At 37.0% G+C, this 24,548-nt stretch overlaps 2 protein-coding genes across 5 annotated transcripts; one reads left to right on the top strand and one right to left on the bottom strand.

The window, feature by feature from the left end:
• Nucleotides 1-766: 766 nt before the first annotated feature.
• LOC125225391 (cyclin-dependent kinase 10) lies at nt 767-6,057 on the top strand. Of its 2 annotated transcripts, none has more exons than XM_048129093.1 (8): nt 767-898; nt 1,004-1,092; nt 1,214-1,286; nt 1,364-1,538; nt 2,227-2,429; nt 3,511-3,738; nt 5,301-5,519; nt 5,817-6,057. In XM_048129093.1, exons 1-8 carry the CDS (start codon nt 889-891, stop codon nt 6,002-6,004), a joined length of 1,185 nt encoding a protein of 394 aa, XP_047985050.1. In that variant the 5' UTR covers nt 767-888; the 3' UTR covers nt 6,005-6,057. The 2 variants fall into 2 exon arrangements, with proteins under 2 accessions (XP_047985050.1, XP_047985049.1); XM_048129092.1 differs by having other exon boundaries at nt 977-1,092.
• LOC125225390 (myoneurin-like) lies at nt 6,057-10,110 on the bottom strand. 3 transcript variants are annotated; one of them, XM_048129090.1, is made up of 5 exons: nt 9,715-10,110; nt 8,368-9,101; nt 7,736-7,927; nt 6,461-6,597; nt 6,057-6,257 (listed from the first exon to the last, which is right to left on the bottom strand). In XM_048129090.1, the coding sequence occupies exons 1-5, from the start codon at nt 9,850-9,852 to the stop codon at nt 6,172-6,174; spliced, it is 1,287 nt and encodes a 428-aa protein (XP_047985047.1). In that variant the 5' UTR covers nt 9,853-10,110; the 3' UTR covers nt 6,057-6,171. The 3 variants fall into 3 exon arrangements, 2 of the variants coding, with proteins under 2 accessions (XP_047985047.1, XP_047985048.1); XM_048129091.1 differs by having other exon boundaries at nt 6,489-6,597; nt 9,715-10,108; XR_007176981.1 differs by lacking the exon at nt 6,057-6,257 and adding an exon at nt 7,104-7,199 and having other exon boundaries at nt 6,489-6,597.
• Between the last annotated feature and the right edge of the window lie 14,438 nt (nt 10,111-24,548).

The following is a 24,548-nucleotide window of genomic DNA, read 5'->3' as shown; positions in this document are numbered from 1 at the left end:
TGTCCCTTTTCATCTGGCGCGACTGCCCGCCGTCCTTGAAACGGCCAATCACAGCGCGCTTAACACATTCCCCGCCCGCTCCTCGCACCCCAAACACTGGTGACTCGTATCGCGAACCAAATATACAAGACTGCCACTCTATAGGAGGTTCTCTGTGATATTTTGTTTTTACAACTTTTCGAAATTTCATTCGCAAGACTTACAACATTACCTATAAAGATGTGGCAAACAATGTAAAAGGGCTTAAATTGACATATGTATAAATAAAACAATAACTAAACACAATTAAAATACACAAAAAGAAAATTAAAATATAAAAAAAGACAAGAAACAAGAAGATCGCTGTCAGAATCGAACCTGAGATCATCTGCATACGAAGCCTGCGCACTACCAAATACCAAAGGACTACCCTTTGACTTGCTCAGTACGACGAAATCAGCCTAGACAACAGAACGTCTAATGTCATGTCACGTCGCTGTTCATTGAGCGAGACATGCGCTCCTAGCGAAGAGATTTGTAACTGCAATTACAAGGTCAGCACTGCTTAGGTCATTTTGGCGACTGTTTTACTTCGACAGATTTTCCTCCTTACTCTATTCTCCCTGGATCGATCAGCTGTTGTACTAATCGAGACATGTTTTAAAACGCTGGATCACTAAACATATCAGATAATTTTTTTTAGAACGTGTACATCCAGCTTTAAAAAACCAAGATGGCAACCATGACAGTGACGTATACTTTATTTTTTGGTCTTATCTGTGCCGGCATCGGCAAAAGGAAGCAAAATATTTCATCGATTGATTTTAAATATTGTTTGTAATATTATTAACATATATATGTGTTGCTGTTAGCTTCTCGTACACCAGTTGTGCTGTAGAAACCTTTACTATGTCTCAAAGTACGTATAACATTTGATTTTTCCTCTAGAGTCGTAGAAATTATCAAGTAAAAGAATTCAGGTTTCTTCTTATTTTAGACTCTGAAAAACCATCCAACAATCAAGATGTGGATCCAACGGGTCCTGCGGTGCGAAAAGGAGTCCTTATATCATTCAGAACGGGTAAAACCATGGAAATACCGGAAAAAGACATAGTGAGTGAATCTTGTATACAAATTATAACCTATCCTCCAAGAAAACATATCCTATAATATTATAACGGCACGAATCATGTTTTTTTTTTTTTATAATTAGTATCTGCTTAATTTTTTTTAGCTGGGAAGATGCAGATTCGTTGGTGAATTTGAGAAAATAAACCGTATAGGAGAGGGTACCTATGGTATTGTATGTAAGTATTGTATTCTAATTTATCTTCTCAATACCTATAATGCCTTCTTGGATCCTTCTACTTATTTTTTATTCCAGATAGAGCAAAAGAAAAAGCTAATGGTAATATTGTAGCTCTCAAGAAAGTGAGGATGGAAGTGGAGAAAGATGGGCTGCCACTTAGTGGTCTCCGGGAGATTCAGGTGCTCATGGCTTGCAGACATGAGAACATAGTGCAGCTCAAGGAGGTGCTAGTGGGGAGGTCTCTAGAAAGGTAAAAGAAAATACATTATACTTAGAGTGGTTTTGCACTACATCTGGTGGTTTAGCACAACTTGCATTGTCGCGCGCGAGTCCATACATCAAGCGCGACTTGCGACTCGCGGGCAAGAGCGCAAGTTGTGCTAGACCGCCTGATTTGAATCCATTATAATAAGATCCATATAGTAACTTTAGAACTATTTGTATGGTAACTTATGTGCTAGATCCAAAGTATGTCAGAAAGAAATCAGATTACGGAGCTTTGATCTAGTTTGTAAAATATCATTAACATTGTTATTTTCCGTCAATAATTTATAATATTAGTTCAATTTTCCACTTTCAGATTAAAATTATGACTATAAAAAAAACAATAATAGAAATAAGTTAAAAATAAGTTAAATGTCAATATTTATATAAAAAAAAAAAAAAAAAGTCAATTAATTAGTGCTAGATCATTTTGAAATAAGTAATTCTTTTAAGAGCCTTATGAAAGTAGAGTCTAGTTCTTCATTTCTAAGATCGTCTGGAAGTTTGTTAAAAATTTTTATTGCCATAACATATGTACTTTTTGAATGTACATAATGCTAAAACATATTTCTAGAATGTAGTTCTACGCTCATCGTTCAAACTCAAGTTTATGGTCTTTGGTTTAACAGATGGATGCCTGCTCTTTAACCTAATCATAAACTGTATGGTTTCAGCATTTTTCTCTCCATGGAGTACTGTGAACAGGACCTGGCCTCCTTGTTAGATAACATGTCGTCTCCATTCACTGAGTCACAAGTAAAGTGCCTAATGCTGCAAGTACTCAAGGGGCTCAAATATTTGCACGCCAATTTTATTGTGCACAGAGACTTGAAGGTGTCAAATTTACTTCTGACTGACAAGGGATGTGTTAAAATAGGTAAGCCTAATTTTTTTATTGAGGAATACTATAGAAACTATTGGATTATCTCTTCTTCTTCTTCTAACTTAAGAGCTGTGCTCTTGTCGGTGGAGCATTCTCCAACTCGTCCGGTCCTCTGCCAACTTCTTCACCTTCTGGTACAACACAACCTGAACCTTTTCTTTAATTTTGGTGAAATAATTTCTCCTAGGTCTTCTTCTTCCCCTCTTTCCTTCTACTTTTCCTTCTACAATGTTTTTGAGAAACAGGTTGTGTCATAGCAGATGTCCAACTAGTATGCCTCTTCTGTTTTCTTTTCTATTGTCTTTAATATATTTCTTTTTTCTTTAATCTATCTAGAACTCTAACATTTGATATTTTGTCTAAAAACAAACATTACATCATAAACTCCTTTCGTTGCGTTTTTGAAATGACTAGTAAATTGGTATTTCTCCTACACAATATTCCCTAGTTGGGTAATTCCATGATAACTTGCGTTACATTTAGAACGCAAAGTTGTCAAACAAAGGTTATTTGTGGCTTGATTCATACTTAAATATCTTTTTTTGCTGGTGCACCATTTAATACAGTTAAATCTCATTAAACTAAAGTTGAAATTATCTGAAACATAACCATTTTCTGGCCTCAGTACACTAAAATGAGGTGGTAACTTTCATTACAGAAATTGGACATGGGTTTTTAAAGCATCATTTAAATACGATTTTTTTATTTCCATATTGGTTTACGAATTTTCTTGTAACTTAAATCGTGTCAGTCAAGAGTACAGGTATGTTTATGTAGCAAAAAGGAATCTTAATATTTTTCAATTATGAAAATAAACATGCAAAACATTGGTAACTTGCGTTTCAAGAAATCAGTAACTTTTGTTACATCCGAATGAAACGTATTTTTTTATAGTTAGTAATCGAAATATGAAGTAAAAGTTACAGAAGTAAAAAATACAGGATTCCTTGATTTTTAGGGATATGAGAAAAGATTATATTATTTCCCCCAAAAAAAATATTCCTAAAAATGTCAGCTACTTTTTATAATTAGAAATTTTAATTAAATAAATTTGAAATTTTTTTATATTTTTTAGCAGATTTCGGACTAGCACGTTGGCTCGGCGCCCCCGCTCGTAGTGCCACTCCTCGCGTAGTCACACTATGGTACCGAGCCCCTGAGCTTCTCCTCCAGTCTCCGAAGCAAACTCCAGCACTGGATATGTGGGCTGCTGGCTGTATCTTGGGTGAACTGCTTGCCAACAAGCCACTGCTACCAGGCAGAAGTGAAATAGAGCAGCTGGAACTTATCGTAGATTTGCTTGGTAAGTTTTATATATTTGTATCTAATGACATTTCGTTTCATACCGTGTTGGTGCTAACTGCTAAGCAAGCATATCGTCACTACTTTTAAAAAATCTCGTATCTCACTCTGTTCCTCAAAGTTAAAACGCAATAAGTCTATATGCATTCCATACATACTTACTACAATTTTCTTTTCATTGACAGACGAAGATACAAGTTTTTTTTAAAGTAGTGACGATATGGTCCGCCTTATGGTAAGGCATCTTGATACCTACAGCTCCAGAGATGTTACATTGACGACTCTAACACTCCTCAAACACTTCAAGGCCCTTAAATATTTCAATCATTCAATCCATGCAACGTTTAATGCCGTACAATGACTCTAGAATGGGTACGATCTTGGTTATGATCTCAAATTGACGTGTGACGGCCGCTTTTCCGAGCCTTGCCTATTAAGCTTTGGCAAGCTTCACACGATTTCAGCGCCGTCTGCGTCAAGTTTTGCACGACACGTGTACCTGTTCTGATTTTCAATGGATGACGTCATTTGGTTCTGCTACATATACCACGAAAATCGTCTAAAAATATCTGAAAACACGTGTCACCTATATTCTTACAAGTAAAGCCTGTACAAAGAACTCCTTTTGACTCGTATCCGTTTCCTAAAAGGTTGACTCCCATAACGTATCATTAAGGTTTCTAAAATGAGCAATTTCCTTATGCACAAATATTCTCTTTTGAAATCCGTTCCGACCTTTTCAATATACATGATTTCCAATGATTTTATAAAGAACTAGTTTTCACCGCGGCTTCGCTCGCGTTAGAACGAGACAAAAAGCAGCCTATGTCACTCTCCATCCCTTCAACTATCTCCACTTAAAAAGTCACGTCAATTCGTCGCTCCGTTTTGCCGTGAAAGACGGACAAACAAACAGACACACACACTTTCCCATTTATAATATTAGTATGGATTAGTATGGATAACAATTCTCATATTATTGAGATTAAGGCGCCTACCTGGTGTGATCCTCCTGTTTTAAAATATTTTAGGAAGATTGAAATAGATTTGGTCAGTAAGGCACTGGTCTCACCGCGAGCTAGTAAGCTATGAGCTATCGGCTATAAAAACGAACAAAAGATAATCATAATCACTCCCGCGTAAATAAAAGAGACACGGCGATATTGATAGCTCACCGCTGGGCGAGTAACTATAAACATCGCCGTGTCTCTTTTATTTACGCGGGAGTGATTATCTTTTGTTCGTTTTTATAGCCGATAGCTCATAGTTTACTAGCTCGCGGTGGGACCAGTGCCTAATACTTACACAATGACGTAATTTATAAAAATTGACATGGATGTCCTGGAAAATGGATGCTGTGAAAACGTGCCATTCGTTTGGAATCTAAAGTAGGGTGACTGTGCTGGTTTCCGTCCAATTTCAGAGGATACAAGAGAGAGTTGCTACCACATTTTTTATAATATTAAAGGTAAAGTAGGTAATGAAACTAATAAAGCTAGGTATTTTAACTCTCCTTTTTGATTTGTTGATTTAAAGCTTAGACCTAATTGCACCTTTTCTCAGGTACCCCATCGGATGCGATCTGGCCCGAGTTCAGCACATTACCCGCCCTTCAGAACTTCACGCTCAAACAGCAGCCATACAACAACCTGAAGCAGCGCTTCCCATGGCTCTCAGCCGCTGGGCTGCGTCTGCTGAACTTCCTCTTCATGTATGACCCTAACAAGCGTGCTACCGCCGAGGAGTGTCTTCAGAGCTCTTACTTCAAGGAACAACCTTTACGTAAGTCCACCATAGGCAGTTCACACTCACGCAGCACGACCAGAAGCAATGCTTCTCGAAATGCTCAAATTCCTGTACTATGTAGGTATGTCCCTAACAAACGCGATACGGTTGAGGAGTGCCTTCAGAGCTCCTACTTCAAGAAACAACCTTTACGTAAGTATGTAATGTAGACTGTAGTATCACTGCATTTAAGCAGCATAATTGTCTGACGTCTAACATCCAGAGATTTCTACACCTGCACTCTCCTCTCCACTCCTGATTTCTACATTTGTTTATTGGCTATTTTTGTTGCAGCGTGCGATCCAAAGCTGATGCCAAGCTTCCCGCAGCACAGGAACATGAAAGGACAGCAGAAGACTTCGTCCAACCAGCTGAACATACCGCTATCTAGTCTGAACACGGGCGCCAATGACCAAACCAACAATTTGCCGGCCATTTCCGACCTCCTGGGGTCGCTTGTCAAGAAACGTAGACTAGATTAAATGTTTCAAGCCGATGTAGATTAAGGTTCTCTTAATAAATTAGCCGTAAGTATGACACGAGTTTTATTACAAAAAATTTATATTACACTTGAGTTTCATATTTAAATTTTGCATGTTTACGATTTTTAGTTTTTTATGGTTTATTTCAGTCAGTAGACGCGTCTTCGTCACCAGAGAGGCCAAGGGCTTGATTGAATTTTTGATATTTTTGAATTGTGACTTTGTCTGGTGTTATGGGCTTCTTTTTGTCTTTCTGAAATAAAAAGAGACGAAATAAAAATGCAATTCGATTTGACATATCTTTATACATTCATGACAATTTCATTTAAAACATAATACGGACATTGTTATTATCTATCACGGTGAGGAAGAATAAGTACTGACATCACTGGCTAGTTGGCACTTACATTTAAAATATTACTTACGTTTGGATTGCTTTAAAATAAATGAACTAACTTGACCCTTTTTGAAAAGTCCTACTCACGATTTCTTTCTCTTGTTTCTCAATATTTCTCAATGATCGGATACATGTGGAACAAAGTATGACGTCTTCCATGTGATTTACGGTCTTCTTTCGGTGGTGGTGTTTCAATCTGAAAATAAAACATCCTGTTGTTAATGAATACAGGAAAAAAATATTATCCGATATAAATAATTTGGGCTAATCTCAAAGTTTAATGTAGTTAGGTATCCAACTAGCTAAGATAGAAACACCACAACATAAGCATTAAGCATTTCTCAAAGTCTGGTGATGTGGCAGTTTTTTATACTATAGCTAAGCTAAAGAAACCGATTAGTTAGACTAAAGACTGTGTACGATGAAATCCGGCCATATATAGTAAATCATTTAATAGAAAGTGAATTTTCAAGCAGGACCTTTTCCAAATAATTTGTGGATATCAACCTACAAATGTAGTGCCAAAAGATTTGCCTTCGTATAGTTACGGAAACGTACGAACGTGTCATGCTATTTCAGTCAGTCTCAGTACAAGATGTACTGACATTGACTGAACTAGCATGACAAATACGAACGTTACCCGAAAATACGAAGGAAACCCTTTTCGCACTCCATCTGTACAAATTAAAGATATAAACATACCATAACGTTAGTTGGTCTATGATTTTTAGCAGTATATATTTCATGGTACCAATATTTTTTTGTCCACTGTCTTCTGGCAGTCTTTACAAAACTTTCCTGTTAAAAAGATTTTTTAATGTTTAATCATATTAGCCAAAACATACTGATTTTACAATAGTAAACATTTTTCTGATTGTAATCAGATTAAGAAAGTTCTGAGGTTTTCTGACTTTGCTGAATTCGAATTTTTGACACTTTTTGGCTGTCCCATACAAAAACAACTTTCAGTGCTTAGAGTAGAAAGTCTGACCTGACTCCCAAATGTCGAAATGAGTTACAATAAGTATGTTTTTGGTAAGATGACATTAATGCGTGTAAAACGGCTGTTAAAAATATAACTACAATTGGACAAAAAAATAAATGTAATAGGCATGGACTATATTCGGCGAAAACACACACATACTCATGCATTACAACGAATAGCTACTATGTATTATTATATAGTTAAAGATATACTGGTGATTAAAAGTAGGTACAAAAATTACTTCAAAATGTGGATCCAGGAAAAAAATATTCCATGTCATGCATGGCCCGATTTCATCGTGTACCTACATGACCTACAGTCTTTATTTATATATTTAACAAATACGTACAGTTTCCCACAATAATCGCACTGCAGCTTATTGGCCTCCCGATGCGAGATGATATGGCAGCCGAGCTCGTGGTAAGTAGGGTACCGCTCCTGACATCGCGGGCACAGGATCTTGCCCTCCGACCGGCCGCCGTTGTTCTGGTGTTCGATCAACTCTTGCGATGATTGGAAGTTGGTATGGCAGCTGCTGCACCTGTACAAAATACAAATCGGTGCTGCTGAAATCGTAGCATTTTACAAAATTTTCTTCTATGTGTGTTGACCTGCTCTTTGTAAACACTTAATTATGCGGTACTTTGTCTATGTAAGTTTAGTCTGTTTTTTTTTTTTTATATTTTATTTATTTATTATTTATTAACATAAAATTATACAGTTTATACAAGTACAGTGTCCCACAAACCAGTTTCCACGGTTTGACTGTGGGATCGTGAAGACTACTCTCCTTAGATTATAAAATAGTCTATATCACTAAATACCTACTTATAATAAACAATTTCTATACGCAATTTACGAGGTAACAACGCAGCTTTTTACCAAATGTAACTTTGTTGGCTTCCTGTTACCAGTTGCCTGCAGAAAAACTTAGGTGAATGTACTTAATTGGCACTTATCAAACTTCTTCTTGCTACTTACATGAATATGTTTGGTTGAAGATGATACGCCATGTGCTCGATAATCTTCTTAGGGCAGAAATAATGAAACTTTTTGTCACAACACTCCACGTAGCCCGGCACCCCATGTCTTTCTTTATAATGTTTCATTAGCGACCTATAATTGAAGTCATTTTGGTGGCATATACAGCATTCCATCTTGTAGAATAGTGTTATTTGCCTGTCTAAGGCGGCTCCTTGTTTGGCAGGCCGACCATCCACGATTACTATAGGATCTAATACGTCTGTGGTACTGTCCTCTATATCTTTAATAGCATCCCTTTTACCCGATTTGACTTTTTCCACCGGTCTGTTTGCAGTTGTTGTACTACTGAGTAATGATTCATCGACGTTTTCAGTTCGCACGAATTCTTCTAAAGGCATGGATTCCATGAATTTCATTTCGAGAGGTGTTTTCTTTTTGAGAGTTTTCACTTTATTTGAGTCACCTTGGTGTTGCGCTGATTCCGATGGGGCGTCTCCCTTTGATTTTTGCTTTTTTTCGGTGTCTAATGCGTTTTGGTTTAAATTATTGGCCTGTACTGTGTGTGTTACTGTTTCTGTATTTTGTTTGTGAGCCTTTTCAGCTAGCTTATTTTTTCGAAATTCCAAAAACTTTTGAGTTTTCTCAACTTTAACAGCAAATAAGTGTTGAATGCCAACTAGTTGTAAGCAGTCATGGCAAATTGCTTTTGGGAGAGTGTCATCCGATCGTATCTGTAAATAGATAGGTAATGAATTTTTCACCACACCAACTGGTAAACGCTCTCTTTGCTATTCGAAAACAGATAGCAAAATTGCATTTTATCCACAAGAGTGCAAAGTAATTTCATACAAACTGATGTCTTAAGCTGACTGATAGATTTTACCAATAAATGATGATTTTGAATCATTAATATAGAACAAATTGATGGATTTGATTTATTTTGATGTTTTAGTCAGTATTTTGTTCGTGTTGGTTTGGTGAAAAGTTTTGTGTTTCACTCGGTGGCGAAGTTTATTTAACCTTCGTGCCTTGATACCCTCGCAGCGCTCAAGATTCCACTTTTTGAACCGCGAGCGTAATAGAAATACAAAACAACCAGTTTATGTATGCACTAAACTGACTTATAGAGTAAACACGGGCGTCCCTGTATGGGATCTCCCAGTCAGTCAGTTTAATCACTGTTCAAAACTTTTACGATTTCAAACTTGAGTTTTATGGACATGCGTGGGTGAATGTTAGCGAATACGGAAGGTTTCCCTTTCTGTTATTGGCTGCACGGAGGAACATAAAGTTAGGTACTTATTACACGTGTAAATGGCTTAAATCAGCTTATTAATTACGTACAACAACGCCGTAAAGTCGCTTGATCTTCCGCTTAAGTTCCACGCTGAGCGGTTTAAGCTTCACCACGTCCGTACAAAGACACAACCGACATGACAACTCCCGCACTATCGTCTTCTCCAGCTGGGTAAAGTCGTTCATACTGCTGATTTGCACTTCACCTACTATTGATACTTAAAGGGACAGGTACATTTTAGCACCTGCGATAAAATTACACTTTATACTTCAAATTGTTACTGAGACATGACCAATACGGATTTTAATTACAAATTGTATTTTATTGCTTTCGGTTATAATTTTGATCGAATGTGACAACTTAACGTTTGTTTATTTTTTTGCTGGGTGACGCGAAGCTGCCAGCGAGTAAAATTAATATCTCAATAAGTCATCAATAAACAGGTATTTTTGTCCCGAACACGATCTTCTTACAAATAACTTTTCATTAAATAGGGAAAACGTTTTCAAAACTTTTGCTAATTGTACAATACCTATTAAAATTAGTTTTGAGGGGGCGCCGCCGGTGCATTTGTCTGCTATCTGTCTCCTATTTATAGTGAGTACTATATTCTTTGATTTGTCTGCGCCGTCTCATAAAGGTCGTAACTCGTAATGCAGTAAACGCCTGTCATACGCCTGTCGTAAACGCTGGCAACAAGCTGCCAAATGACATAAATATTTACGTGATATTTACCCAACATTACAAACGGAGTTATTATTTTTATTGTTAATATAGTTAGCCTATACAGTGCGCCAAATTGCAGTAATGGAGGAGAGCATATATTTTACGCCATCTCTAACATTTCAGTGTGCCTCCTCATTTCTATTGATGCATACGTATTATCACTCAGATCGAGAAAGAGATACAAACCTACAATGCAAGTGCTAAAATTGAAAAGCAGCAATGAGCGATGACAAAGATGCATGAGCGATACAAGACTAGAGAGAAGAGTTTGTATCCATTTAATAACCTTATTTGTAATTGCATTTTCCCAGTTCCCCTTATGTTTAAATATGGGTTCCGCAGAGTTCGCTCTTGTGCTCGGAAAGCGGTGGGAAGGCAAACCAAGCGATTACTTTCCAAGTGATTTTGATGGCGTCTGTCCGCTGCGTTCGATTTAATGCTAACGCAGGTAAAGGTTTTTGATGTTTCTCGCCATAAATGATAGCTTTAAACTTTGCTCATTTTTATAAAAGGGACTGGAATTTTATCCCCTTTTGTTTGTTTACATTATCATCAAGTTCGTGAGCGATGAACTGGTAGACAGGTTAAATTGATATTTAAATTTGCACTTTTCTTTCTTTAATATTAGCAGGTTAAATATTGCAGATAAAGGATGCATAAAATGATCGATAATGATAACTACCTATGCGAATCAATTTCATTTAAAGTGTCTTAAATGAAAATGAAGTTTAGTCAAGTCGTCACGTCAGATAAATACAAAAAAACCCTAATTATCGATACTCTTGCAAGCGAAATACCTACACTAACTGACAATAGTTTGAAACGTGAAATCTTGAGAGTAGCAAGGATTTCAAAACACAAGGTAAAACAAACTTTGCTTTTAAGCGATACCTAAAATTTTTTTTTAAACTTTAAATAGCACAATTAAAAAAAAAAAGTACAAATGGCGGACTTAATGCCTTAAGGCATTCTCTACCAGTCAACCATAGCCACCACCAAAAAAAAAATTTCATCACGCCAACGCGAAGAAAACATTAACCGAACATAATTAAATGTTATTAGGTACCTACAGTTCAAAATTGCCATGTTAAAGTTCTACCAGCCAAGTGTCAAAAAATTGCAGCACTTTGTTATTTTTGTGCATGAAATGCAATTAGTTCATTAGTGTTTAAATTTAACATACCTACTTATATTAGACCTTTCTAGCTTAATCAAGATCGCTTGATAGTTTAGAGAAGTAGTACAAAGTATTTAGAGGTATATGGTGGATTTCCAATTTCTATCGCTCATGTTTAAGAAAATTTCCCCTGATTTTCGATTATCGAGTGCTCGAAAAACAAAAATAGAATTACGATTTTGCCATTCTGGAAATGGAGCCCTAAAAATCCCACAACTACTTTTCGTCCAGAAAATATAACGGGAAACACTCATAAAAGAGAAACGTAACGTAAACCTACCAATGAATATAATTTTGTAAGTTAAAAGCGACAAGTTGTATTTAAGGGTAGTTCCATGCGCGCGAGCGAGTGCTCAACTGAGCGAACCGCACCGCTAGACGTCCTCTTTCAGTGAAATTTAATTCCGTACACTCGCGATGTGAAATGTTTTTACCTCGTGTCTTTTGATTGAATCAAAACGGTACAGGCTGTAAATCTGTTGAAATAGGATTTGATAAAATGATGTTGAATAGTAAACATTTTTTTTTATCATGCAGAAACGTCTGAAAGCGATAGCTACGCATCCAGCAGGCCTTCGGCAAAGCTCGAGCAAGGTTCGAGTCCTGCTGGAGGTGTACATTTTTCCTTTTTCCTTTTGTACCTCTTTATCGGTGCAATTTCAAATAATATGAGAATAGGAGTCTGTTTAAGTTAATTTTGTACCTACCTGCTTACTCGAAATGTAAAACGTTTTTACCGCATTATGCCTTTGCTCCTATTAAGACGGAAATAACTCTTTTGATCCATTAAAAAGGCACAGCCTTTCGTGGCAGCAAACTCGATTATGTTCAGAAAAGTTGAATTTAAAATCGTGTTTCGTAGACTTTAAGATTTCCTCAAATTAAGGTAATTAATAGGAGTAAGTAGAACTACATACCTCTACAGTTGGACGTTTGCAGATCTTTGAAAAGCTTCCTACTCAAAGCATCTTTCTGCTTTGCTATTCGCTTAATGGTTCACGTTTTAGATAATTTAGCCAATTTAGGTTTTTGAATGCTAACATCATTCGCCTGCCTTTACCCCAGTCATTTGGGGTCTTTATATTATTTGAAAAATAACATAATATTATGATACAATTGAAAACAACTTACACTAGTCTTGGAATCGTGCCAATTTGGTATACAAACTCCATTTCATAAAACACCATTTTTTCTCAAATTATAAAAAGTTGTAAGTCCCATTTATTTTACTTCATGATCCAATCTTCCGACTCTGATGTACTGTATCAATCCATAATTAATTTTGCGTATAATAAAACGAACGCATACTAATGAATCATTAAATTTGCAACAGGATATTTTTTTATTGAATTTGCGGGCCGCGACCGGTCTATAGTAAGTACCTATATATGTCTACGAGATGTGTTGAAACCTTTGCTTTTGAAAACAAGGCTTTTAGTTTCGTGTTCATTTACGCCTTTTTACTTACGGTCATTAATAAGGAACTAATATACTAGATTTTACGCCACTCGTTACGCTCTGGAAATATACGTTTGGGTAATTCCATGTAACAGCTTAGAGTAATGTAAGTGACTAAGTATTTGCATCATGTTTCTTTATTTATGGTGCAAATTTAAATATCAATATATCCTGCAAGAATCAAGAAACAGTATTATATAGAGACATATTAAGACTTCAATTTTCATCATATTTAAATAAAGTTGCAATGAAGTGGTCACATACATTACTGTTGCGTGGAATTACCCGTTTGATAATTCATTTTAAAGGATTTATGTGGTGATGTTAAACTTATTTCTCGAGGTATTGAATATTTTTAGCAGTTTTGGTTTAAATATAAAAAAACCTAAATACCAGTTCAATAAATACTACAACAGTCAATTTAAAGTCTTTTAGAATTAGGTACTACACAAGTAGGTAACTCTTCATACATTCGATTTTCAGTTTCGATAAACTTAGCGCTGCTGTAATATGATGTATATACCTACCTAAAGGTACCTTAGTAGGTGTTTAATTAAATATCCGTTTAATCGAATCATCCTAATCTCAAAATACGTAAATTTCGGGTAAACGAAGCTAAATTTTAACACCTGAGACAACATTTTATACTTTGCCAATTGTTCGTCTGCGATCGTAATAAATCATACGGCACCTGAATGTTTTAATCAATTTAATCTAAATTTGCATTCTGATGCTGAATATAGCTGCAATAATTTATTAGATATTTATTGATGGTCCTGTTTCATTTTCCTTTATCGTATTGGCCGCATTACCTGCAATAATTTATTAGATGATATGGGTCAGACTGGGTCACTTTTCTGGAAGAGATTACGGGCAAAGTTAATTAAAGTTTGAATTGACAAAAAGAATATTTGTATTGTATTGTAGATGATATGGGTCAGACTGGGTCACTTTTATTACGGGCAAATCCTTGAATTGACAAAAAAATCTTCGATAGCAAGACAATTCGTAGACAGACAGACTGGTTAGTATGTAACCACAAAATTAAAATTATGAAAAAAATCATAATTTCGTGGTTGACTCCATAGTTTTATAAGTTATAAGTTGCTTAGTAGACATATTTATCGCCTACACATTTATTTATTTCTTGCAGGGTTAGCACTTGACAGTATAAATAACAATAATGACGGGGTAGTCTATGTCGCGCCAACATCATGTTCTAGCCCTGATGACATATTATAATTACCTAATAAAATATGCAACTTTATATTATAAGAAATTCAACTCAAATCTCAGTAGAATACTGAACCCTTGTTTGATGCTTATAGCAGCGTAGCAACATGCTCATAAGATTTGTCCGGCCGGGAGCTATCCGATTGTCGGGCAGGGTTACACGAAACCGATTCGTCCCAAAGGCCACTTATCTAGAGGCCTGGCCATAGCTGGGCACCGTTAATCAAATAGTTAACTTCGATAATCGTTAATCCGTTACTTAAAAAGTTAACTTCGTTAATCGTTAAAGCGATACATTTCGGTAGATTTAACGGAAGTTAAAGTTAATCGATAATCCGTTAACACGTCATAAAAATAGGACTCCACTGTAGGTATTATGTATTTCTATTTACTAAGTACATTAAAACCTGTGACGCCAATTGGTAAAAAACCAAAATGTAATAATTACGGTCTCCTCGGGCTTTTACCGCCGTTGGTTGGCTAAATCCTACGTTTTACTTCGGATTGGTAATTATTGGGTCATTCATGCGGTCGCGATCGTGGTGCGTCGGTTCTTCAGATTGAGATTTGAGATGACAACTCGATGCTGTGGGCACGATAACTTCGTAGAGTAATCGAAGGCCCGCGCCGGACTCTTAACTCGATGCGTCGGTTGCGCGATTTGTCTGTCATGCCTGATGATTGCACTCTATTCCTAAGTTAGTGATCGATCTAGCACGCCTAATAAGATTTAGAAGATCTCGAATAAGTGATCCAAAGTCGCCAATTGGTATTTAAAAATATTTTAAGCGGGTTACTCACGTATTAAGTCGATATAGCGTTCGACATGTTTCGGTTCAATTTCGACAGTATGCGTCGCGCTCTCGACATGTAAAGGCGGGGTCGCTACTCTTGAGAAAGGTTCTCGAAATTGAACCGAAACATGTCGAACGCTATATCGACTTAATACGTGAGTAACCCGCTTAAAATATTTTTAAATATGTATAATGAGTCTCACGGGAGTTTTATAGTTAAAATCGCCAATTGGTATTTAGACTGTTTATAACGGACGGATCTGCTTTTACCGATAAATCCTAGGTTTTGCCGTACTACGAGCTTTTACAGTAGCAGTAGTAAGAACGTGGTTTTCGCGGCGCAGCGAGCCGCTTGGGGTGCTGGATTAACGATTAACGGACTCTATGAAATTTAACGGAAGTTAACGAATCCGTTAACATTTTTTAAAGTTAACTTAAAAGTTAATCCGTTAATCGAAATGTTAACTTCGTTAATTAACGATTAACGGATTAACGAGTTAATGCCCAGCTATGGGCCTGGCCTCGAGGCACGTCCGATGCTCTATAACAAAGATTACACATAATTGAATAGACCCTTAAAGTGTTATTGTCTGCCGCTATATTTACTTGTGAGCTATTAGAGACGTCTAATAGGCACTGTGTTTTGTCAGTGGGTGTCTGGGCTACTAGCTTTTGCCCGCGGCTTCGCTCTCGTTAGAAAGAGACAAAAAGTAGCCTATGTCACACTCCATCCCTTCAACTATCTCCACATAAAAAATCACGACAATTCGTCGCTCCCGTTTTGCCGTGAAGGACGGACAAACAAACAGACACACACACTTTCCCATTTATAATATTAGTATGGATACCTATCGTTATTTTACAGAATTGCAATGATATGTTACTCTTCGAATGCCACAAAATTATGTGACGCTCTTATGGTCCTATAAATAAAATCGTGTTAAATATTTAAGCGGTCTTCGTTGTGTAACATGTTATTGCAGCTGACTGTACTTGATGAACGTAACTTCTTTGTTACTTTCTAATGTAATTATGTACCAAACTTTGTTTAGGAAGGGACGTTAAATCATTTAAGTGCGCGTGTTACCACTGGTATCCGTCCAAAAGCTAGCAGTCTATAATTGGATCGGCGAACTCATTGTGATTACTTGACCTAAGGGCAGTCCGGCAAGGGCATCTTCACGGATTAGCTACAGTGAGCTGATTGATTTAATGCAAACATAACTCAAATATATATTATTTTTTGTTTCATTAATAAATTCTTAATCGAATTAACGAATAACCTATAAGTAAGTTTTCATTTGTACCCCTCAAAATATCTAAAAAAAATCCGTTATTTACAACTTCTAAGTATTGCATAGGTCACAGTTTGTTTTGATGTGACTTAAAATACCTAAGAATACAGATATATCCCACCAAATAGTATGTCTAAAGACCCCCGATCCATTTTAAGTAGGTACAATTGCGGTGGAAGGTGATTCGCCGGATTACAAGTTCGGTTTGTCCGGCGACTTGCGGAAACTTTGCGGGCGAATCCACGGGCGCGGGAAATTAAAGGCGCCGCCTGAATAAATCAACACTTTGACAAAACAATGCACTAAACATTAGAACATTGGACAGTGGTATTTGCTTTAGTATTTTTTGATCTCTGTGATCCCCGTTTTAATTATAAACCTTCCTATCTACCTACTTATCATGCTTTATTCATGCCACTTCAGTCAGCCTCTGTACTTTTTGTATTGAGACAGTCAGAAATAGCATGATTAGTATGACACGTTCATGTGTTCCGGTAAAATTACAATAGTATAGGATTATGAATACATTAATTCTGTCCCTAGAAATTGTATGTACATTCTACAGTGGGTGGGGTGTATAAGTTCCTAGTGGTTTGTTAGGTTTACTAAGTTTACTTACGGTACACGGTGCTGATTTCCAACTAAGTCCGGGTGCTTTCGTAAATTATGGTCAACCTGTAGAGCTAGCTAGAGTTAGCATCGTCAACGTTAAGTTTCCCATAAACATATAATACCAGTAGGTCAATAACTCAATACGTACATGACGAATTTAATGTTGGCTCAATTATTAGCGCTGTACAATATTTATTTATCTAAAGGCCATAACGTGAAGTCTCGCGCAAGGCAGTAATTTTTTCACATTTGTGCGGTAAGATATCTCTTCCGACGTGTGGCAAACCAGTGTTGCTCGAAACATTACTAAAATGGACACGAAAATGTTCCTGCCGTAACCCTTGACGCTGACTGTACAAGTGTATACTGTACCTACACCTAAACATATTTCGAAACGTTGAGTTGCGGAAACTAGCCCGCGTAAACCAATAACCTAAGCTTAAGCTTATTTTATTTATTACCGCCTTGGGGCTTCGTTCATGTTTAGACGTTATTTCAAATAGATTTCCCGTTGTTTCTTTTTGTTAACCATGTCAATTATTGCTTTTGTTGAATAAATCTTTCTTTCAGATAAGTATTTAGGTATACATTAGGACTATATGTAGTTACCTACTTAGACTTTTAAATTCAAATGCTCTCTCTTGTGTGTGATGCAATGACCTATTAACTCTCGGATGAGACATCCTAATGAACTAATGCCAGTTGTCCTTAAAGGGGTAAGAGTAGCAATCAAGGAGCTGAAAAATGAAATTGGGATATTGCTTTGACAGGTTGCTTAGCCTATCGCATACACCTTAATGTAACCCACATCTTACGGTTGACTTCTTCGATACCCACAGGAGGAAGGAATGGATGAGTTCGACACCTCAGAACCCGCCTGCTTGGGTATCTGGGTGTAAAAGCCACTTAAGCGTCTCCGCTGCGGTGGCTGTGTGGGGTCGCGCTCCATAAGGGTGCGGTGATGGGCCATCCTTCCTTGTCGTGGATGGCGCGAGTGGGGTGAGTGCCAGTCGCAGACCTTCCACTTCTGGTCATGTTCCAGTCCTACGATCCCGAGCGGAGGACAGGGTTGGTGAAATTCCTTAACCCGTCACCGAACACAGTGCCCTGGACCTGGACAGGTTATAAATAAGGGTTCAGTTGGAAAATTAGGCCATAAGTCCCTTTAAATCGAGTATTGCAGTGTGTTGTAAAAATGTCTGTGATCTAAATTGGGGTTAGAAGGTTCAATGTGTAAAAGCACATATTTAGTTCAGCCAGGAAGAACACTTTCGCTGAGTAGGCTATTTGGCACATTCAATTTAATCGTATTGGAACCTGTTTCCGAGACACAATTTCTAAAAGTAGTTTGAGTTTATTTTTACCCAAATGCTGCGGTAGTTTCCCGTGTGGCTACTATGAATTTTTATTAGGTACTGTACTCGACGGCGTGAATGTAACAGAAAATGATATTCATTGTATGGAGAAACTCATAGAAACTGAACAGAATATAATACCATGCTACCGAGAAACGTATTCAAAACACATGGTAGCACATCTTTACTAAAATAGTTATTTGTTATACAAGGGGGCAAAGTTGTATTTTAACGCCGAGTGTGGAATTGAAAAACGAGCAAGTGAAAGGATTCTATAGTTGAACCACGAGCGAAGCGAGTGGTTCGAGAATAGAATCCTGAACTTGGCGAGTTTTTCAACACACGAGAAGTAAAATACATTTGCACCCGTGTGTAACAAAAACTTTTCCCCTTACAATAGCGAGGAAATTCCAACACAAAAAAACGCGTTTATCACTGCTTGCAGTAGTTCCACAGGTGGTAAATCATCTTCATCGCTAAATTCATCCACTTTTATCAATTTTAAAGCAGAAAATTTAACTATATTCAAGGTCAAATTACTTTATCCACTAGTGGATAAAATACGTTTTTACCCGCTGGTATTAAAGGACAAAACACGTGTTTCCAAGCTAGTGAGGAACACTTCACTTTAGTTAACTGAAAAAAAAATCAAAAATAGAACTTCATAAAAGTTCTATACTAACTTGCGATACCTAGCAATATTTTCTGCATCCGAAACACATTTTTAACCGCCGCCTCAAATCTTTCAAGGAAGGACGGTTCTCAATTCGTCTGTATGTTTTTTTATTTTTTATTTTTTTTTATGTTTGTTCCACGATATCTCCGTCGTTACTGGACCAATTTTCAAAAATTTTTTTTGATTGAATGTATATGCATACAGATTGGTCCCATTTTTCTCAGAACCCAGTTCTGATGATGGGATCCTGGAGAAATCGAGGGAACTCCTCAAATCTGAAAGGCACACATATGGTGATTTTTGTGTTTTTTAAGGAACAGCATGCATTTACGTACGGAACAGTGACATTTGGTGTAGTGGAACTGCTGATGATGGTCAGAACGGAACTCCTCAAATCTGAACGGCACGCTTATAGTGACTTTGGTATTTTTGTAAGAACATCATGTACTTACGTCCAGAACAGTGACATTTGGTGCAGTGGAACTGCTGATGATGGTCAGAACGGAACTCCTCAAATCTGAACGGCACACTTATACTGACTTTGGTATTTTTATAAGAACAGCATGCACTTACGTCCAGAACAGTGACATTTGGTGCAGTGGAACTGCTGATGAAGATCAGAACGGAACTCCTTAAATCTGAACGGCACACTTATAGTGACTTTGGTATTTTTATAAGAATAGCGATGCATTTAAGTTCAGAACAGTGACATTTATTTAATTATGTTTGTTAAGAATATTGAGTTTTCAAGTCAAATTTTGTCAAGCTTCGATTTCTTATAATCGGATTCATGAGGAATTGAGGAAACTCCTCAAACCTTAACGGTATAGGTACGTATATTCATTTGTGTTGCCATCAAATCATCATCATCCTCCTTGGGTTATCCCGGCATTTGCCACAGCTCATGGGAGCCTGGGGTCCGCTTTGACAACTAATCCCAAGATTTGGCGTAGGCACTTAGGATTAGTCCGGTTTCCTCACGATGTTTTCCTTCATCGAAAAGCGACTGGCAAATATCAAATGACAAATGTGTTGCCATCAAATAATTAAAGTATCAAAAGCAGCTTTAAAAATTACCTACACATTTCTACATAATCCAACATTCGCAAGTAGCTTTCATCAGAACCCCGAAGGCGGCGGTTTTTTTTTCTTAAAAATTATTTTTATCTATCGCGTTATCGCCCAATCAGAAGCGGTTATTACAAACAATTAGTTGCAAGGTAATTCGATGTTGATACAACGGTGAACGACGCTATTAACATTAATTTTAACTTGAATGATGATATTTTTCGTCCATTGATGATGAAGATGATGACTCGTAGAAAAAGTATTGTAGGTATACAATAGTGATATAATTAAGTTTTTCACTCTCGTACCGTATAAAATACTATTACGCATTTTGTCTCGGGTGCTCCAATCTTTCTTGTGAGATAGAAAATAACTGAAATCTAAAATTACACCTAATGCAAATAAATCAAATTGGTGTCTTCCTAATTACTTAATTTATGTCGAGCAATTACCATAAAACCATGTACTTTATCGTATATTAGCATATTCAGAAGGCACCTTCAAGTTTTAACATACTTTATTGTGCCGTCTGTAACTTTTAACTTAGTCAGCATGTACATCTTTCTGAGATTAAAAAGTTTTGATTTTGTAATAATGAAGTTTTGTTGGATATATATATATGGATCAAAAGGAGCTTTGATTCAGATACGTAAACTCAATAATTTTTATTTATTCCACGTGTGTCTTTTAAGTACATAATTATCAAGGGAGGAGGACTTTTTATCTCATTGAAGAAAGGAATATTTTTAGTTCAAACATATATTACCGCTAAGAGTTTTGAATTATTCACGGTTATTTTCATTAGACTTATATTGACCGGGATATGGACCGTGATAACCTTTTTGATTTTTGTCGAGCGCCCGATATTTCGACGCAGTTGCATGCATCATGATCACGGAAAACTGATGAAGGCGGGTGGATGTCAAAGTTGCGTAGACAGCGCGCGATCTATCCTCCTTCGCGCGCGTCGGCTGCGTTCACTTTCAGCGTAACCACTGGTCGCATTCACACTCGCCAAAAATCAAAAAGGTAATCCCGGTCAATGTAAGTCTAATGAAATTACCGGTAAATCTGTAGAAAAGTCATATTATATTCATATTCATTTATTCATAAAATTCAAAATTTTACATGTCAAAGTTAAATTTAAATTATGATAATTAAGGTACAATACATGTAACAGAACAAGCGTCTATGACGAGGAAATGGACTCGTTACTACATATAAAACTTACGGCAAATCAACTTTTCCTTGGCTAACTTTTTGGTGCATATTTCCTTCGGGATTTCATTGAATATTTTAACAAATAATATCTGTGATGTTTAATCACATGTATAGTCACGTCTTCACTCATAAAATTCACTGTTATTCTATGCAAAACAGGTTGGAAAAACGTATTTATCAACAAACTACGTTCACATGGACGGAATACTGACACTGACAGTTGTCAGCTGCGTAACGTTCCGATATTATGTCTTGGTTTCATTTACGAGTCAAACAGGTAATAATCACTGATATTGATTATTATACTTCCTGAATATATCATTCAATGTAACAATTAAGAACAAATGTGATCTTTCATTGCGAAGTCACTTACTAAATTGATTTAAACAATCTTTCACAAAATAATATTTACGTAAAAATATTTACGGAACACTCCACTATTGGACTACATAGGTATCAATACCAATAGCTCTGTCTCTCTCTAAAACAGCTGCAATCTGCACGTGTTAATAGGCAAACATTCGCGTGATGATCGTGAACTTTATTACGTAGGGCGTACGGCTTAGTAAACAAAGTAGTTATGATCTTTTTCTTATCGTATCCCAAGTCCCAGGTTTGTCCCAGTTATATCCCAAGTCCCAGGTTTGTCCCAGTTATATCCCAAGTCCCAGGTTTGTCCCAGTTATATCCCAGGTATGTCCCAGTTATATCCCAGGTTTGTCCCAGTTATATCCCAGGTATGTCCCAGTTATATCCCAAGTCCCAGGTTTGTCCCAGTTATATCCCAGGTTTGTCCCAGTTATATCCCAGGTGTGTCCCAATTATGTCTCTTATAGAGAATCTATAAAAGGGTCGGAGGGAGCCGACGCGCGTCATTCTTACAATATCCACAAGACTAACAGTGTCCCTGGCTTTCGTGTATTATACTGGTGAGTGAAGTTGTTCTGCTATAGTTTCTCTGTTTGTTTTTACTTGGAAATTATTCTAAGTGATTGTAAACTTTGAAATTGTGTCTTTGTTTGATTGTGCGGGGACAATATCGTCGTACAGTTGAATTTAGACCTGTGGTGGAATTGCTTTACTGTCAGTTGTGGGGTTATTTTAGTGTTCTATTTATAGTGTAGTGTTACATTTAAATGATGTGTATAGTGAAGTTTTCTGTGCTTTGTTTCATGAGTGCCGTTAAGCAATACAAAGACTGGGTCTATGTATGGCTGGTGCTTTGAGATAAGTCTGTGTTTGGTTTTGTAGGGAGTAATTCTTGCAAAACTAAGCTTAGATTATAGCACGTAAAGGAAACTTCACTCGTTTGTTTAGTTGGTCAGTAAAATTGAATTTAGTAATTTTCCATGGGGTTATTTAGTGAAAGTTATAAGCCAGATCATTGTTTGTGACAGACTGTTGTCCGGCTAAGCGCTTTATACCTTGCGGCTGTTAAACATAAGGCGTTTAGGGGTCTTTTTTGTTCCAAGTGGAGGCTTGGGCGCTTTTTTATATTTACAAAAGCGTACTTTCTCACCGGTCTCAAAGAGTCCAACTGTTAGATGGAAGTGAGGACTTTCACGATTGACGAAAGACATTAGGAGTAATCCTTGCTCACTGAAGTCGGCAGTATTTGAGGCTGGGGTCCTATATATATATATATTTATTTACTCGGTGTTCTGGTCCATGCTGGCGTTGGTTGCTGGGGATTTCGGTTGTGATCGATCCACATCTAAGTAAAGTTGATCGCAGCTGGGTCTCTCATGTGGCTGGTACTGGTGTGTCCTAGAATACTGGATATATACACGGATAGGGCGATCTACTCTCTGCTACCCTAGCCCGCGGGCAAGAGCAGAGGGGGGGATAAGAACACAAGCCTATAGGTTGCCTATCTCAGCTTCGCTGGCTGAACTGTACAGCTTATGGTAGGGATACACTTGTGCATATTTTGAACACAAGATCTATGGTAAGTGACGGTCTGTGTTTCAGATATGTTAGAGTAGGGAAAACGATAGGACTAGGGTAAAGTCACACACTATTTCTATGAAAGTAGAGTTCTTTTATGATTGGTCTTGGAATATAATTGGTCAACGTGTATTGTGGAGAAATAATTTAACTACTACTATTTATATGGGTTAAATGGACTTTAAATGTGGTGTTTACTATCTTAAAATATGTGGTAAAACTGGTAATTTATAAAATCTCTTATTACTTAATTTATTTGAGTGAAATTAATAATTGTGGTAGCAATTTCTGATCTTTCGGTGTGGCTGCGGGACACTTAGTGTTGCTAACTAGTTTTTCAAGGTAAATTCTATCAAATTGGCTAGGGAAACAAACTGTCTTTGGAATAAAAGGATTTGTTTGTTATAGGGCCCAGTGGCATGCGAGCGCCGTCCACTGATGGAAAGTCTAAAGCTTAGAAAAGTTTGACTTACTTATTTCTTATAAAAGTTAGCAACTGCTCGGTGTTTCGATAAAACATTAGAAAGATCGAGAAGTTATGGTCTATTAGCAGTATTGGGGAACGGGGGGTTTAGCTAGGGACAAGAAACAAAACAAAAAGGGGGTTAGTTTGTAGATAGATAGCCCTTCAGGCTTACTTGCTTAGGATCCTGATAAAGTGGTTTGATCAGGTCAGGGGTCCCATACCGAATCGCAAGCCCTTGCCCAAACCGGGACCACTAATAAGGCGTAGCGGATGATTACCAAAATATTTTTTAATATTTATTTCATGTATGTTTCACTCACTAACTTTTATACTAAAAATTTCTTCATCACGTCATTAATTTTCTCACATATAACTTTCTAGGCCTAAATCTGATAAAATACTCTTCTATAACACTATATTATTATGCTACAATAACCTTTATTCTTCTTTAAAATATAAATAAATAAAATTTTAAAAATTAGTCAAAAATACAGCTGATACTCATTAAAGGATCTAGGTTATCGCGGTTCACATCGAAGGGTTCTACTTATTCACGCTAGACGATCACAAGGCCAAATTTACGGGGTATATTTAAAGGGGGGTTAGCTATACTGATGATTAGTCGAGTAAGTAAGTAAATAAGTAAAGGTGAGCGGAGGTTTAGTTACATTTGGTTCCGTGCCCAAGGGATCTAAGATGTGCTCTGTAGAACACATCTTGGATACCAAGGTTTATAAATAAATAATAGGAATTAGCCTTACCAGGCTACATTTGTTGTTGTGAAAACGAGTGGGTGTGCTGTATTTCTTGACTTATTTCATCTCTAAATAAAACTCATATACCTAATATTTTT

Source organism: Leguminivora glycinivorella, chromosome 4, assembly GCF_023078275.1.
Source record: "Leguminivora glycinivorella isolate SPB_JAAS2020 chromosome 4, LegGlyc_1.1, whole genome shotgun sequence".
In the NCBI taxonomy this organism is placed as follows: domain Eukaryota; kingdom Metazoa; phylum Arthropoda; class Insecta; order Lepidoptera; family Tortricidae; genus Leguminivora; species Leguminivora glycinivorella.
Note: the sequence above shows the minus strand (reverse complement) of the source record. Positions and strands in the feature narration are given on the sequence as shown.